Raw genomic sequence first — 14813 nt, 5'->3', positions numbered from 1 at the left:
AACAACATATACAGTCCAGAGAAATAGCTTGATACTGTATTATATGTTTGTTCAAAAGCGAAATGTATGTAGTAACTGAGGTTTATGCCTATCATAAACGGTTAAGATTTATGAATTGCCGAGTAAACCTCACCAAGAATCCTGGAAATGAATGATCCTGTTTTGACTGATTTCTCCCTGAGGTCAGTTCTAGGTCACCGTAGTCGGAGTCTTTACGCCGCTTAGTCATGATGAGAATTATAGTTGACCTGGATTTCCTCATTGATGTTTCCACTTGATTAGCTCTGAAATATAAAGTGTATGAGTTCTGTTTCACTCTAGACTTAAGTAGCTGGAAGCTTCTGCTTTTCTTCCCAAACATACTCCCTCAAATTTATACAAGTCAGAAGTCCCAGTAGCATCACACAACAGATGTTTCTGGCATATGATTCACTGACAGGGACTTGGCGGGCACCAGTTTAGGAAGTTTTCACAGGCTCCAGTTACTACATAACAGATCCATTTCTACTAATTCAAAGTAACTGGACAAGAACAATCTGAATTAGTAAAATCTTTAGTCATATACTTAAGATGACCTTTCAATTATAATAATTTTAAACTTATAGAAATATGACAAGAGTAATACATAAAATTCCCATATATCTTTTACCCAGATTCCCAAATTCTTAACATTTTTACCATATTTGTTTATGATTCTATTTGTGCATGTCCATGTTCCTTGTTTTTTCTGAACCATTTGAAGTATTATCCTTTTATAATGCCCTTTATCTCTTCTTACTTCCTAAGTATTTCCTAAAAATAGAGGCATTTTCTTACATAACCACGGGAGAGTAATCAAATTTGAGACACTTAAATTGATGCGATATTTTTATCTAATCAACCATTCATATGTTTTCAATTATCTCAATAAGGTGTGTATGACAGACAGCAACTCTCTCTGTCTTAGTCCACTTGGGCTTGGTAAACTCCTGTTGCAGACCCTTAAAGATCAACCCATATAAAACCTATGAACTTTTTCAAATGTTTACCTTCATGAGCCCCAGAAATGCTATGCTTTTATAAGCAATCAGAAATTAACATCAACACCAGAGAACAAGTGTAAGCACCTTGCGTCCATATAATTTCAGCCTAAAAACAAACCAAAGGAGTTTGAGCTTTAGGCTGGCCTCTGTTGCAGCTAAATCAATGTGCAGTTCCACATTGGCTTTTGAAATATTTAGAATACTTCATCTCACCCTATTAGAGTCTTCAAGGCCTCCTAGCTAGAAATGACTGATGTAGCTGAAACTCTTCCACTGTACAAAACTCTAAGGAAAGTAGAGAACTGAGAAGTAAAGGGCAAATTGAGATCAAAACCCAGCATTCTCAGTGTTCTTTGTTGTGTGGCCTATTTGCATTTAAAAGAGGAATCTTGAAGTAGTCAATTAAAAAACAGGGAATAAATTTCTAGTCCTGGAATTTTAGGCAGTCCTTAGCAAGCAGAAAATCAGATCAGTGGTTGATGGCGGGGAGCGGGCAGTGGTGATGGGCAGGGGTAGGGGCAGGTTTGATTAGGAAGAAGCACAAGCGAACTTTTCTGGGATGATGAAAATGTTCTGTGTCTTGATAAGGGTGGTGTCAGTCCCATGGGTACATGCACTTGTCAAAACTGATTGAACTGTACACTTCAGGTCTGCTATAAATAAGCCTTTAGTAATGTGTGGTAAGGTGTGGGTTCTGGGGAAGCATTCTCTATTCCTGTGACTAGGTCTTGGTCTTTTAGTGAGCCTTGCTTGTGCATCTGGAGTGTGAACTTCCCAAGTGTTCCTCAGGTTTTTTTTTTTTTCCTTCTCTGTTAAGATAGGACAGGATGTCTAGAATGGGCTAGAGTTGGCTATTTCTCTTCCTTCAGGTCAGTTAGGCTCTGGTTAACTAGTTTCTCTGAGGGCAGACCTCGTTAAGAACAGAGTGCTCTGGCATATTCCAAAATCATTCTCCCCACCTCAACCACCCCACCCCCCTCCAGAAGCAGGAGGTGATTTTTCTCTGATATTTACTGTGGGAACCTGGTTGGCCTCATGGAAGTAACTCTCACAATATTTTGGATCCCCCCTATGATGGGGTCTCCTTAGAGATTTTAACTCTCAGACTTCTCTGCACTGAGCCTCCAGTAATTTATGAATTCTAGATCGTGTTTTCCTATTTGGTGCTGGTTCCATGGTAGTCTCCACTACTGAGTCTTGGCTCTGGTAAGCCATGACTCGCTGCATTCACCTGTCTGGCTCTCCAATCTGGGGGGCAGAGGTTTGCTATGCGTCCTCCCCTCAAAGATCCGAGAAGAGTTGTTAATTTTCAGCTTTTTACTTGTTGTGAGGACAGAGTAGTGACTTCTAATCTCCTTACATACAAAATCAGAAACCAGGAGTTCAGGCTTTAAAAAAAAAACCAATAAACTTTTTATTTTAAATTATTACAAATTTACAGAAAGGTTGGAAAAATAATTCAAAGTAATCCTGTATAAACTTCATGCAGATTCCCAAATATGAACATTTTGTCACCTTTGCTTTATCTATGTAGCCATCTGTTTAAGAACCCAATTTTCTAATTTTTAAGTGCTTGAGACATAGTATATACTTCCTGAAAACAAGAACACAGTCTTACATGAACACAATACAGTGACCAGAATCAAGAAATTATTATCGGTATACAACTATTAACTAATCCACAGACTCTTTTCAATTTCTGCCAACTGTCCGCTATTGTCCTTTACAGAAAAAGAAAAACATCTTTCTAGTCCAGGATTTAATTCAGGATCGTATGTTGCTTTAGTTGCAATGTCTCTTTAGTGCACTTAATTGGCAACAATTATTCAGTCTTTCTTTGTCTTTCATTACGTTGATGTTTTTGAAGAGTACAGGCCAGTTATTTTGTAGGATGTCAGTGAGATTGGGTTTGTCTGATGTTTCCTCATTATCTGCATTCCTCAGGTTAGCAGTTTGGGCAGAAATGTCACAGAAGTGACGTTGTGTCAGAAGTGACCTGTGTGCATCAGGTCAGGAGGCACATGATGCTGATTTGTGTCATTATTGGTGATGTTGGATCACTTGGCCAAGGGTGGTGTTTGCTAGGTGTCTTCATTGTAAAGTTACCAAATTTCCTTTTTTAACTAATAAGAATCTAGTGGGGAGATACTTTGAGATTATGTAAATATCCTGTTTCTCTTTATACTTCCTCTCACTAGTTTTAACATCCATTGATGATTCTTGCCCAGAACAATTATTACTATGGTGACTGACAAATGATTACCTTGTGATTTTTGTCATTTCTTCTACCTTTATTAATAGGAACTCTATTTTAAAGAAAAACTGCCTCCTCTCCCATTATTCTTATCTGTATGGTTTCTTAGATTCTTATTTTATTCAGTAGGTTATAATCTGTAACAAGCAATATTTTAACTGGCCCATATATGCCCAGGAAAAGCCCCCTCCAGCGGTTTCCTATAACCTTTCAACGGTCTTTATAATCTTTTCGTGCACTTCCTTACTTTCTGGCAGAGGAAGGTTTTCCAGGCCTGTCATGATGCTAACATCTTTAAATGAAATTAAAACTTGTCTTAAGCTTATAGGTATTTATTTAATTCCAACTAATGTTGAAGATTTCACTGTGCTTAAAACACTAAATAAGATGGTCACACTTGGTGCTTCTTCCCCAAACCTTTTCATGTGAAGTGGCTGCTCCTAGAAGGAAAGTCTGGGGACTGGCTTATTAATTTCCTTTTTGTTTGCAGGTGCAGACACTCATGGCTGACTAGCTGTCTGGGTCTCTGGTCTTTCTCTGTGACCGTGAGTTTAAAGAATGTGAGGGCTCCCACTCTGTGTTTATTTGGTCAAGATGATGTAGTTTAAATTGGAATTTAAGTTGTCTGTGTCTGATAAAGTAAGTGACTACAGTCTCCATGTTGACACTGATCCAGGAGCTTACAAGCCATCTTGTGTCACTTTCAAAAACACAGCATATGGGAGGTGAGAGTGAAGTGACATCGACCATCTTGGGATCTTAGGTTCACACAAGGGCAAAGGACATGAAAACAATGAAACATATACACTGGAGGGTATGTGTAGTGTGCAAACCCTCCGAATCTGAGTTGTATTCCTGAACAAACTGATTAATTAACTAATAGGATCCATCTGTGTGTCTCCCCCTGTCCTTCCCTAACTCCTCTTCCTCTGCCAACTCTTACATATGCATGTTTTCCCCAAGGTTCTGTTTTTGGCCCTTTTCTCTTTTCATAGAACTCTTTTCCTGAGTGAGGACAATTCTTTCCATGACTTACGTATTTTCTACATGCAAACAGAACTCTTGCCTTAATCTCTGACTGGAATGTCCAATAGTTCATAAGAAATTCACATTCAATGTATTAAAACTGGAGCTCATTTTCTTTCCATACTGGTTTCTCCTCCCATGGTCCTTATTTCAGTGATGAGTCCTTGTATCGACCCAGGCACCTAAGTCAGAAATTTGGGAATCATTCTGACACCTCCCTGTTCCTTGTGTATCATTTATTATAAGTTATTGCCTTAAAAGTTTCATCTGACTCTATTTTTCACTCCCATTACCATAATCTTTTGCTTGAACAAATGCTAAATTCTTTTAACTGGCCTCCCTATCTCTGATCTCTGTCCTCCCAATTAGTGTTGCCAGATCTTTTATTATTTTTTTATTAAACCTTTTATTTTGAGATTATTTTAGATTCAATTGCAGTTATAAGGAATAGGATAGTGAGCTCCCGTGTATCCTTCACTCAGTTTCCTCCAATGGTAATATATTGAAAAACCATAGTATAATATTACAACCAGGTATGAACATTGATAGTCAATATACAGAACTTTTTCACCACCCAAAGAAGTCCTCGTGTTACTCTTTTATGGCCAACCATTTACACTCATCTGTAACCTCTGGCAACCACTAATCTGTTCTCCATTTCTAAAATGTATATAACATTTCAAGAATGTTATATAAATGAAATAATACAGTATGGAAGCGTTTGGGGTTGACATTTGTTACTTAGAGTAATACTCTGGAAATTTATCCAGGAAACTTTTTGATACAGAAGATCTTTTAGAATGAACATTTAATTTATCACATTGGAAAACTCTCATGGTTCCCCTTGTTTAAATTACAGTAGAAATCCAATTCCATTGGTATAGCACACAAGACTCTTCATGATCCAGCCCCACTACAACACTCTAGTCTCTTCACCCAATAGCCTTCACCATACCCCTTCTATCTGGCCAGGCTGAGTCCTGGCTGCTACAATCTCCTATGCATCATACATTTTTTTCTTTTTCTTTCTTTCTTTCTTTTTTCTTTTTTACATCTCTTGGGTTGCTCATGTTACTCCTGATCCTACAATGTCCTCCATCTCCTTGTCTATTTAAAGAAAACCTCATCATTTACTCATCTCAAACATTACCTTCTTTCTGAAGTTTTCCTCCAGCACTGACAACTTCTTTTAAAAATACCTGTATATATTTCTAATAGCACCTACAGTATTTTGATCACAGTTAATTGTTGAAAAGTTAGACAATCTCTTGAGGGCATGGACTACACCTTATTGCTTTTGAATCCCAAGTACCTAAAACTGTACTTGGTGTAAAGCTGACCATACGACAAGGTTTGTGCCAGTTTACCTGGCTTCGTTATTCACTGCACTCTCTTTCACTCTCAGAAGTGTCATATTTGACAAATAAATTATATATAGTCACCTTCTGCATAGTACATGCTTGGTAAATGTTTGAATGAATGAATGAGCTTTAATTTTAACTAGCCCCGCATCTGAGCATTAGTTACTATACAATACACGTAGTGAGAATTTTTTAAAAGTTAATTGTTTATGATATCTTTTTTTCCTAAGCTTCACTCCTGCCTGATTTAATATTGCTTCAAGTTACCTTGGACAACACAGCACTCAATTGTCTTTTTGCTTGCTGTTTGGTTTCAGAGTTGCTGTAGCTTGTCTTACTTTGTAATCGTCAGAAACACTTCCTGATGCCAGTCTTCCAAAACCTCAATGAACTAATAAAACCCAAAAAACTCCGCAGTGAAGGCTGATGTGCAAAAACAGAAGTTGTCAGAACCATCACCCAACCCTAGAATCACCGCCTCGCTATATCTAAGTCAGGATAGGTGGCGCAAAGCTCTTTGTTTTGCCCCAAACAAAAATGGACTCCGTCGGAGTCAAAGTCCTTTCCTTTGCGGACCAATCGCAATCTAGCATTCCGGGCTCCTGCTGTCCTCACTTCCGCCTCGTCTTCCGGGGTCTCTAACTTGGCGAGTCGGGACTGTCCGCTTCCGACTCGGGGCGGCTGTGGCGGCGCCAGGGCGGCGAGGTCCGGACGCGGCGGGCGGGATGAGCGGGGCGCGCGGCGGAGCGGTGCGGACGCTGCGGGTGCCGGGCCGCCACGGCTACGCGGCCGAGTTTTCCCCGTACCTGCCGGGCCGGCTGGCCTGCGCCGCAGCCCAGCACTACGGCATTGCGGGTGAGGCCGCGCTGCCGGGGCGGGGGCGGGGTCCCGTCGAGCCCAGCTTCACCGTGCGGTCGGAAAGCACTTCCGACAGTAGACAGTGCCACAAATGAACACCAGGGGGGGCCCAGGCACGAGCCAGTTGCCGCTTCCTCCTTTGTCCGGAGTGGGTCTGGAGACCGAGTCAGTGGTTTTTTCCAGTTACAGTGTGGCAGTAGCACGTGGGAGGTGCCTACTGGCTCGTGTCCTTATCCCTTAGTGCACCGACTCCACCGCCACCGGACCCCCTACCCCCACCTCATTCCTTAGTGCACCGACCCCACCCCCACCCCCTACCCCCCCACGCCACCTCGGCTTAGCGGCTGTGACCCCTCCTGCCAGTACTTGGAAGGCGGCGGTCTGCAGGGTCACCCCCCCAGTACCTGCTAATGGGTCCCCCATCCCCATAGCCTGCATCCAGGCTGTCTGTCCGTAAAAAGGATGGCCCTCAGCGGACGCTTGGAGTCTCCCAGCAATTGATCCAAGTTCCGCCCCTACTTCTGTTGTCTCTGGAGGAATACACACTTTTGCCAAGTAGTTGCTGGAGGTTCAAGGTCACTGTCTCTTTTCAAGGACTAGATTCAAAGGCGGGGTTCCATTTATAAATTTTTAACTTTTAATTTGTATCCTAGCTGTTATTTACGCACTGAAGCTCTGTGAAATACGTCACTGCGTAATAACAGATATTGATAGTTGTTTTTGTTGTTTTTTTTGGGGGGGGGGTCCTACAGCCGAAAAAAAATGATGTGGTTTCTAAACCTCAGAGGGGGAGAAATATTTACTTATGTTTTCACCACTTAGCTCTTATTGCTTGCATTTGCACATTCACTTTTACAATACTTGCCCATTAGTTGGGTTGAAACTCATGAGTTTGATATTTTAAATTAAATCTTTTGTAAAAACTTATGAAGAGTTGGTATTTTTTAAAAAATCATTCATGTTTAAATAGAGTGTTTTTCCTCCCTCAGTCCATATAACAAGTACAACTTTTAAAATATGCTTGTCTCTTAGTAAAATAATTCATTTTTGGTAGATAACTGATTCAGCACTTTACCTTCTAGTATGTGGTAGCAGGTATTTTGTTTTAAAATCCTATGTTGAATATATTTTAGGTTTATTGGTGAGGCAGTTTAACGTAGTAGAAGGAGCAGAGTTTCTGGGGTCTGTAGGCCAAAGGTTTCTTTCGTGTAAATGGGGATGATGACACATACATGAGAGGTTTATGTGCCTTGGCACCCTGCCTGGCCACAGAATACAAATTCAAATATCTCTCCCCTCCGTTAGAGCTGTGTCTGGATCCCAAATGTAGGTGAGATAAGTTTAATATTTCATGGTTGAGGCGCAATATAGAAAGAAATGGGGAGCACAATCCTGATCATTTTGTATACATGGTCTCAATAACTTTAGGGAGGAATTTGTGGTAGTAAAATTAGGTACTCAGTGCTCAGTCCCCTTTGACCTTAGATGCTCCCCTGGCAAGTTCAACAGCATGACCTTGAATTTTTTTTTTTTCCTTAGGCTGTGGGACCCTTCTAATATTGGATCAAAATGAATCTGGGCTTAGACTTTTTAGAAGGTAAGGTGGCTCTAATGATTAAACTTACGTGTATTCTCTGTTGCTATTAAAGCCTTAATATAATTAGATTTTGAATCTTTTTGATGAGTAGAAGATTTTTTAATTTTTAAATTTGCAATAGAAAAGAAACTTCAGCATTTGCATGGTAGAGAACATAGTTTTGCCAGTAAGTTGTGATTATATCATTTTTCTTCTGAAGTCCTTGTCTCTTAGTGTCCAGTTATAAATTATAAAGCTTAAACATAAAAAAAAAATGTCAACTGGTTAGTATACTGTGGGACATTTCTAACTTTGCTGTCTTCTTCCATAGTTTAGTTTTACTCATTCAGGAGCTGATTATCCATTTTGTGAGTTACCTAGCACTTCTTGCCCTTTCTTCTTTCTATGACCTTCTTGACTGTTGGACTTATTAACACCTCCATCAGGGTTAGTCAATGTCAGAGAAAGGAAAGGAAATCCTGTGAGAAGATAACTACCTGCTCACAGCTCGGGTGAAAGTTTTATGTGGAAAGTTGCAATCATTGGTCTAAATTAGTATTGTGAAGTGCTTGCTGCTCCGTCCTGTGGGCCACAAAAACCAGGGAGCACTCAGGTATGACAACATGCCCTCACGGAAATCGTGCCAAATTTCTAGATGGGAGACCTCATTTTCATCTAGCTCTGCAGTTCTCTGGCATATGTATGACCTGGGCTGTTCTTTTCTCTTTTTTAATAATATGTTTTTTAAAGATTTTATTTATTTTTGCTAGAGAGAGAGTGAGAGAGAAAGAGAGAGTGAGCATGAGCAGGGGGGAGGGACAGAGGGAGAAGCAGACTCCCGGCGGAGCAGGGAGCCCCATGTGGGGCTCCATCCCAGGACCCTGGGATCATGACCTGAGCCGAAGGCAGACGCTTAACCGACTGAGCCACCCAGACGCCCTGGGCTGTTCTTTTCACCTCTCTGAACGCATTTCTGCTTCTGTCAAGTGCTTGCTCTACTTATCTTCCATAGTCGTGAAGACTCTGTGAGATAATGTGTGTTAAAACATGTGATAAACTTGAAGAAAAGCTATAAAATTATGATTGTTATTTTATGTTCGGCTGCCTGGGTAACCAGATGTTCTGTTTCACCTTCCCTGGTGTAGCTTTGACTGGAACGATGGTTTGTTTGACGTGACCTGGAGTGAGAACAACGAACACGTCCTGGTCACTTGTAGTGGCGACGGCTCGCTGCAGCTCTGGGACACCGCCAAGGCCGCCGGGCCCCTGCAAGTCTACAAGGAACACGCTCAGGAGGTATGAAGGCAGTCTTCCTGGGCCCATTGTTTTTCTTTGGATGAAATCCACTTGGGGATGGAAACATGGGGACAAGAAGTTTAAGCTTTGGTATTTCTCATGCATGTGAGATGTCATTTATTATAGGATTATTGAAACATAAAGTACATCTTGGCCTGAGGGGCTAGGAAAGAAGAAAAGGTCAGGCTTCTCATTAGTCTGCGAGGATGCCTCCAGTAGTACGTATGCTGTGGTCCATTTCCTCCGGAGAGGCCCGTCACTTTCTTCCCGCTGGAGGATAGGCCTGCCCCCCGAAGACAGGAGTAGGCGGCCTTTTCACAGAGACTTCACAGGATTCCCTCTAGGGCTTCAGTAAGATTCCTAAGGATTTTCAGAATATACTGGAGCAAGAGCATCAAATACTGATTATGAGACAGCGCTTAACTAAAGAAATTTGAAATCTTAAGCCAGTTCATGTGTGTAGGTTCTTTGTGTATATATACATGGGTAGCATAGAAAATAGTTTGGTTTTCAATCATATAGAACTACCATATATATTTTTAATGAACGTGATGGTAAGAACAATCCCTTTTGGCATTTTACCTTAAATGTTCAAAAATTTTCCTCGAGGTAGCAGTAGATCCTTCAAGTGAAAACTTGCACATTTACGTTCAGACTTGTGTCTGCCACAGTGTCTGGCCCATAGAAGGCCTCCAGTGAATGCCTTATTAGATGCAAGAATATTAGTCTTTTGTGATAAAAAGATTACTCGTGTGAGGATTCCAGAAATCATTGTATAGCTATAGCTGTTAAAAATCAGTATCTCTAAGATTGTGACTGAAAATAATGGAAAATTTTAGGTCCTCTATTTTATGGTGAAGCCTGTCTGAATAAATATACTTACAAATGATCATGTTTTCATAGAATCACTGAAGACAACTCTGGTAAAGGAGAAACTTTAGTTTCAGGATGTTCAATGCAAGAATCCCCACAAAGCAGCATGTCCAAAATTTGGACATTTTTGTGGTACCTTCACGATTTTTGCTTTTTTCTAATACTACTTACAATTAACTTAGTTTTTTTTGCTTTAATATTTTTCCTCTCAAAAGGTTTTTTTCTTTTTTTTTAAATCTTTAGTGCTTTGTACTGTCTTATAAATTCTAGGACTATAACCAACAGGTCATAAAATAATATATCTAGTTATGTTAAATGGGATATATTGATTTAATATATTTTAAAAATGATCTTTACATTGTTATTTCACTTATCCTAAAACAGTTATATTTAGGAAGCCATGGAACTGATGGCTAACTTAGAATGTACATTTAGTAGTTTTCAATGTACGTTTAAATATGTAATGAATGAAATAAAATGTATGTGCCAGTTAATTCATCTCTTGTACAACCAGTGGTGTGTGTACTACTCTCTGGGAAATACTGCTCCAGAAGTTCCTGATGATAGTCACTCAGCCTTTACTTCATCTCAGTGAAAGTGGATCTCACTGTCTCATGAGATAACTTATTTGAGTTTAGATTGCTCTAATGGTTAGAAAATTGCTATCTTAAGTCCAAATCTACCTTCTGTCAACCAACTGTTGTTTCTGATGCTTTTCTCTGAAGTGATGAGAATGAGTCCAGCCCCCCTTTTCCAGGGAATCCTTGAAAATAGCCACCATGACCCCTTTTAGTCTTTCCTCTTCCACACTATGCATCTGTAATTCTTTCAGCCTATCTTCAGATTACATGGTCTCTGTATCTCTTACCCTCTTGGTAAATTCCTTCACATACTCTCCTTTTTCATGGTCATTTCTGACGTTGCATACATTATTTATTCTAGAAATGTGATGATCAGTGCTGAGCTTTTTAAAGCTTTTTTTTTAAGATTTTATTTATTTATTTGACAGAGAGATATAGCGAGAGAGGGAACACAAGCAGGGGGAGTGGGAGAGGGAGAAGCAGTCTTGCCGCTGAGCAGGGAACCCGATGCGAGGCTCGATCCCAGGACCCTGGGATCATGACCTGAGCCGAAGGCAGATGCTTAACAACTGAGCCACCCAGGCGCCCCTGAGCTTTTTAAAACTTTGCCACCATAATCTTGAGCCTCTGGTTCTAATAATATTACCTAACATGGCTGGCTGTACACGTTCCTTGGCCATGTCGTAGTGTTGGGTTACTTTGAATCCCCTGGTAAGGGACCTTGATCTCTGTTATTTGAACTGCTCTGAAGCCAGGTTTATATCATTCTATAATTATGTAACTGGGTTTTTTTGAGCTGAAGACATCTTTGTGGGTTTTTTTCTTTCAGGCTATTTTTTTTCCCTTAATTTCTTTTCAAACACAATTTTTGATAAGTGCGTGTGTCAGTTACGATGCCTTCGCTGTTCATGTAATAGAGAATACAACAAAAAGTAGATTCAACAGAGTTTATTATCTCACATAACCAAGTATATGGAGAAGGAATGGGTGCTGCTTGGTTATTCAGGGCTTGACAGTGCCATCAAATACCCAAGTTGTCCTTGCCTTTCTGCTCTTTTATCCTCAGTGGGCATTGTTTTCTCCTTATGCTGCTTATAGTTCCAGGTATCATCTTATCCCCTTTGAAGATCAAAGGGCAAAAAAAGTGAATGTCCCTGTCTTGGGACTCCTTTTGAGGAAAAGCTTCCTCAAAGCTTTACAGCAGATACCTCTTCACATCTCCGTAGCTAGAAGAGCATCATATCCCCAGTCCTAACCGTGTCACTTATGAGGGAAACAAGCCACCATTCCTGCCTTCACCTAAACAAGATTCAGCCCTGGGATGAGGAAGGGACAGAGCTTTTTCCCTGAAGGACAGAATTAGGGTTCTGTGAGCAAGGAAGAAAGGGAGATTGGCTCTGCTACAACATACTTGTCTTTCTCACAGTCCTTAGTAAAAATCAAAGTATGCCAAGCAGGGTGGTGAATAGAGAATGTAGGATACTCGTAAAGGCCATCTGCTGTGAGATTGTGAAGAGAAAGAATTTCTGGTGATTAACTTAAGGCTCAGTATTAAAATACCAAATATTTGGCATTTTGTCATTGAAGAGAAATACAGCATATATTCAAAGCATGTCTCTTATATCAAATACTAGAAACGCTGAAAAGGATTTAAGAGCAAGTGAGAGTTTTGAGGAGCTAATAAATATTTGTTGAATAAATTAGTGAACGAGCATAGCTGATTTCCTTTTATTTTTTTTTCCCACCAGCATGTTCAAGAATAGCAAACAATGGGACGTTTTTTCCCATGGGTAATAGTATAGAATAACGATGAGTAGCCAGGTTTCAATCAACTTTGGGTTGAATCCTTGCTTTGTAACTTAGCTGCTGTGGGACCTTGGGCAAAGTTACTTTTTTTCTCCTGAAAATTAGTTTCTTCGTTTGCAAACCGAGGATAATAGTAGCCTATGTCCTAGGGTTGTTGTAAGTACTTAGAACAGAGCCAACACTAAATAAATAAGAGCTCTTATTATTATATCTTATTATACTAGGGTTAAAAAGATACAGAACAAGTTAGGAATCCTGCACTTACCCATTTCATCACTTGGTAACTGAGAAAATGTCCAACAATCAATTTTCAGATAATCAGATGGGTAGGTGCTGAAGTGAAAAGGAGAAATCCAAGACCTAGATATATTTTAGGCCTGGGGAATGAAGGGCTTGGTGAAATGGAAAGGAAGAAAAACATGGACATTATCTGTATGCATAGCTTCTAAACTTAGCCTCAAAGCAAGAATCTGATTCTTCTCTCCTTTGTTTACCTGGTGTCTGCAGAGGCCATTATGTCTTTTGAGCCCATTAAATGCCTGTAGTTTAGCCTGCTGCTGAGTATATAATAGGAGTGGAAGAACAGGAAAATTTTAAAAAGGTCCAGCAAGAAGGAGAAGAGAGGGTGAACTGAGAATTTTGTTTCTGTACGTCATGCCTTACAACATGGTGCTATTTCAAGGTGACAGTGACTCAATTTAATGTTTACATCAATATCTAGTTTCCCGTGTGCTGATTACAGTTTTTTTAAAAAATAGTTAACATTTGTCTTCATTGTCAAATAGTAACCTTATCAATTTGCTGAATTTTTTTTTAAAAGATTTGATCCACTTGAAGTTTTTGGTTATGAAAACTTATCTTTGAAGTAAGTATGCAACTATTAGTATCTCATTGTGGAGAGAATGTGTTTAACTATACGTATTGTAGTAAAGATGTGCCATATGGTTAAGACCTTGCTTACTTTAAAAAAATTATTTACTCCTATGATAATGATAGAAGCTGAAAAGTTTATAGTGATGGATGCCCATAAAAATATTAATGCAGAATGATAGTAAGTCATGCACTTAACACCAGTTTGTTCCCTTTAGAAATTGCATTTATGTTTAACTGCACAACAAACTTCTCAGCTAAAGAGATCTATCTCTTTTCTTTTTCCCTCACTCCCTTCCTCCTCTCTTCCTTTCTTCCAGGACACAACTGAACTTGATATATTTCCTTGTGGGTATTTAGTCACCTAAATTCTGGAGTAGGTTACTGCAGTAAGATTTTTATTACAATGTAAAATAAGTGTAAATCTTCCCCCCCTAAAATTGTAATTATGGAGAAAAATAGTTTCCAATTATGTATCAGTTGAGTCTTTCTGGATTTTACTGTGAATAGGATGTGATATCCTTCCCCACTTTTCAATCCTTATGTTTTTAAAGCATTCACTTTTTTTTTTTTTTTTTTTTTTTTTACTGTTTAGTATTTTAAAGTTTTAACTTGTATTTTAAAAGCTAGATCTGGGGGCACCGGGAGGCTTAGTCAGTTGAGTGTCTGACTCTTGGTTTTGGCTCAGGTCATGATCTCAGAGTTAAGAGATTAAGCCCTGCATGAGGCTCCACACTGGAGGTGGAGCCTGCTTAAGATTCTGTCTCTCCCTCTCCCCCTCCCTGCCACTTGCTCTCTCTCTCTTAAAAAAAAGATTCTCCCCCTGCCCACACTCACATTCTCTCTTTCTCAAAAAAAAAAAAAAAAAAGCTAGACCTGTCCATACTGGTACACATGTTATGTGCCAGGCATATGCTAGTCATTGAAGATGCAAATATGAATAAGACTCAGGTGCTAATTTCTGGTAGTAGTTCTGGGACATGCTAGCAAGTCCCAGAGTTTGGTATCCCAAACAATACAGTGTGATTATATTGAAAAGAAGTGTCTAGAAGGTACAGAGAGGGCACAAAAGAGATGCCATTTGAGCTGAGTCTTGGACGATGAGTAGGAATTCACTGGCAGCCCAAAGGGAGGAGGGCATTTCTGGTAGAGAAAAGCATCTGCACAGGTGCAGATCTGTGAAAGAGCATGACCTGTTCAGGCACTCATAGGGCCTTTGGTGTGACCGGAGCCTAGGGTGTATGTGTTGGATTCTAACACACTAGAATCACCTAGATCTGTGAAAGAGCA

At 39.9% G+C, this 14813-nt stretch overlaps 1 protein-coding gene across 2 annotated transcripts in view; it reads left to right on the top strand.

Moving 5' to 3' along the window:
- The first annotated feature begins 6310 nt into the window (after positions 1–6310).
- The window catches only part of PEX7 (peroxisomal biogenesis factor 7), an 82966-nt gene continuing 74463 nt past the window's right edge, over positions 6311–14813 (top strand). For both annotated transcript variants that reach the window (XM_021693241.1, XM_021693243.1), the window contains exons 1-3: positions 6311–6518; positions 8061–8118; positions 9243–9393. In XM_021693241.1, the coding sequence (XP_021548916.1) occupies positions 6389–6518; positions 8061–8118; positions 9243–9393 (339 nt within the window). In that variant the 5' untranslated portion in view covers positions 6311–6388. The remainder of the gene's footprint in view (positions 6519–8060; positions 8119–9242; positions 9394–14813) is intronic.

This window comes from Neomonachus schauinslandi, chromosome 8 (assembly GCF_002201575.2).
Source record: "Neomonachus schauinslandi chromosome 8, ASM220157v2, whole genome shotgun sequence".
Lineage (NCBI taxonomy): Eukaryota > Metazoa > Chordata > Mammalia > Carnivora > Phocidae > Neomonachus > Neomonachus schauinslandi.
The sequence above is the reverse complement of the archived record's forward strand: the minus strand, read 5'-3'. Positions and strand labels throughout refer to the sequence as shown.